The sequence below is a fragment of the Malurus melanocephalus genome, unplaced genomic scaffold, assembly GCF_030028575.1.
Source record: "Malurus melanocephalus ecotype Western Australia unplaced genomic scaffold, MMel_1.1 scaffold_1180, whole genome shotgun sequence".
NCBI lineage: Eukaryota > Metazoa > Chordata > Aves > Passeriformes > Maluridae > Malurus > Malurus melanocephalus.
In genome coordinates this window covers 3,455-6,195 of record NW_026624412.1, presented here as the reverse complement: position 1 = coordinate 6,195, position 2,741 = coordinate 3,455, and the positions used below count along the sequence as shown (strand labels likewise).

The following is a 2,741-nucleotide window of genomic DNA, read 5'->3' as shown; positions in this document are numbered from 1 at the left end:
CAGTTCCCGTTCCCTGCCCGTTCCTTTCCCGCAGATCCGCGCTCTCAGTTGCGGGATGGCGCAGCTTGGGGGCACCAGCAGGTTGAGCTTGTTCCCTGCTCCTCCCGAGCGCAGAGCTCCGGGCACTGTGACACCCCCGACCCGGCCCGGTGCCCGTTCCCCAAATCTTCCCGGCTGTTTTTTTTTTGGGAAGGAGCACTCACAGCTGGTGGGCGCTGCAGTTGTAGAATTTGAACTCGGTGCTGACGAAGGTCCTGCCGGTCTCCCGGGATTTCAGCTGGAGCACGACACCGAACCAGTCTGGGGATGCAGAGCAGAGCCCGTCACTCCTGCCCGGAGCAGCAGCACGGGAATTTGGGGGTCTCCATCCCCCCAGCACCGGGACCCCCACCCAGACCCTGCCCTCAGCACCCCGGGGTGTCTGTGCCCAGCAATGCCTCCTAAAACAACAGCTCTGATGGCAAAATGCAGCAGAGACACGGGTTAAACACTGCCTTGGAATGGTTTTGGAATCTCGCCCTGCTCCCTGAAGGGTTCAGGAATTGTGGAATCACAAAAGGGTTTGGGTTGGATGGGAAAGATCATCCCATTCCAATCCTGTGCCATGGGCAGGGACATCTTCCACTACCCCAGGCTGCTCCAAACCCCATCCAACCCCATCCTCGAGCATTTCCAAGGACTGGGATCCACAGCTTCTCTGGGAATCACCTCCCAGAACACTGACCCAGTCTGGCAGGGCTGAGAGCTACTGGGAGCCACGCTGGAGGGGACAAACACCCCGGAGGGGACAGACACCCTGGAGGGGACAGACAGGACAGACACCCCGGAGGGGACAGACGGCTCCTGTCCTGTGCTGGAGCTGTCTGACAGTTCAGAGAGGGAGTAAGGACAGGGCAATCCCTCCCTGCTGCCTGTGCCAGCCTGTCCTTCCTGTGTGGGATGCATTTCCAGAGGATGAACCCCCAGGGATGCATTTCCAGAGGATGAACCCCCATGGATGCATTTCCAGAGGATGAACCTCCAGGGATGCATTTTTTTAGGATGAAGCCCCCTGGGATGCATTTCCAGAGGATGAAGCTCCCAAGGATGCATTTCCAGAGGATGAAGCCCCCATGGATGCATTTTTTGAGGATGAAGCCCCCATGGATGCATTTCCAGAGGATGAAGCTCCCAGGGATGCATTTCCAGAGGATGAAGCCCCCATGGATGCACTTCCAGAGGATGAAGCCCACAGGGATGCATTTCCAGAGGATGAAGCTCCCTGGGATGCATTTCCAGGGGATGAAGCCCCCATGGATGCATTTTCTGAGGATGAAGCTCCCATGGATGCATTTCCACAGGATGAACCCCCAGGGATGCATTTCCAGAGGATGAACCCCCAGGGATGCATTTCCAGAGGATGAAGCTCCCTGGGTTTCATTTCCAGAGGATGAAGCCCCCAGGGATGCATTTCCAGAGGATGAAGCCCCCTGGGATGCATTTCCAGAGGTGAAGCCCCCATGGATGCATTTCCAGAGGATGAAGCCCCCAGGGATGCACTTCCAGAGGATGAAGCTCCCTGGGTTTTCATTTCCAGAGGATGAAGATCCCAGGGATGCATTTTTTGAGGATGAAGCTCCCTGGGATGCATTTCCAGAGATGAAGCTCCCTGGGATGCATTTCCAGAGGATGAAGCTCCCTGGGTTTTTCATTTCCAGAGGATGAAGCCCCCTGGGTTTCATTTCCAGAGGAAGAAGCTCCCTGGGTTCCTCAGGCTCTGACAGGAGCGCACTTTCTCCGCTCCCACTCCCTCCCCGTGCCCTCTGCCACCATGCCAGCGCCCAGGAGCATCCCTCACCTTGATCCACAGGAATAGCAGGCACGTCCCTGGCCGCTGGTGACACACAGACCACCTGGCTGCCCGAAACCTGTCCCTCCACCTCGCTCAGGTTCCCGAAGAGGCAGCTGACACCGGCGCTCAGGTCGGGGGCGTCGCTGACCCGCAGGCTGAGCTGGAGCCGGGACACGAGGGAGCGACACGGAGCTGTCAGCAGCTGCCATAAATGCSCTCACATTCCCAATCCCTGCTCATTTCCCTTTCTAAATGACCCCCTGAGCTCCCCCAGCTGCCCACAGGTGATGTCCARCTGCCCTTTTGTGGAGAAGGGAGGAGGAAAAGGAAGCCAAGGATGTTTTTTATGGTTACAAACCCATCCTGCTGAGCTGCGGGGCTCTGCGGGTCAGGAGTGGTGACAATAGCAGATTTTTTGTCCCCTGGCTGCTCTGCAGAAGCTTTGCCACCCCCAGTGCCCGTGCCAGGACCCCGAGGGCAGCGGTGACCGTCCCCTCCACAGCTGGGCAGTGTCCCCATGGCAATCCAGAGCTGGTAGGGCTGAGTCCCCTCTCCCCACATTTGGGGTTTGGGGTCCAGCCCGGGCGGGGAGGCAGCAGGAGCAGCTGCCACGGGGGCTGGGGGGCTCTGGCAGCAACAGCTGGGAGAGCCAGGCCTGAGCCCGGCTCACAGAGGGGCTTTTTGGGAAACAAAGCCTCTCCTTTCAACAGAAACCAGCCCAGAGGAAATGTGAGCTGAGGCGTGAGGGGAAGGGGAATTTGTTTCTGCCACCCCCCTCCCGGCTTCTTCCCCGGCTCGGGTGACCCCTGAGCTCCCCGTGAGTGTGACTTCATGAGAAAACTGTTGTGCCAGAGGGAGGGAGAAGGGCTGGAGGATGGGGAGTTCCCTGCTGGAGTGGCTGTCCCTGTCC

The 2,741-nt window shown here is 58.8% G+C and overlaps 1 protein-coding gene across 1 annotated transcript in view; it reads right to left on the bottom strand.

Annotated features, from left to right (window-relative positions):
- Positions 1–2,033, bottom strand: part of LOC130586502 (plexin-A2-like) — a gene marked incomplete at both ends in the record, with an annotated part of 72,001 nt that extends 69,968 nt beyond the window's left edge. The window contains 2 exons of the mRNA XM_057387304.1: positions 204–300; positions 1,838–2,033. Coding sequence (XP_057243287.1) covers positions 204–300; positions 1,838–2,033 — 293 coding nt within the window. The remainder of the gene's footprint in view (positions 1–203; positions 301–1,837) is intronic.
- Between the last annotated feature and the right edge of the window lie 708 nt (positions 2,034–2,741).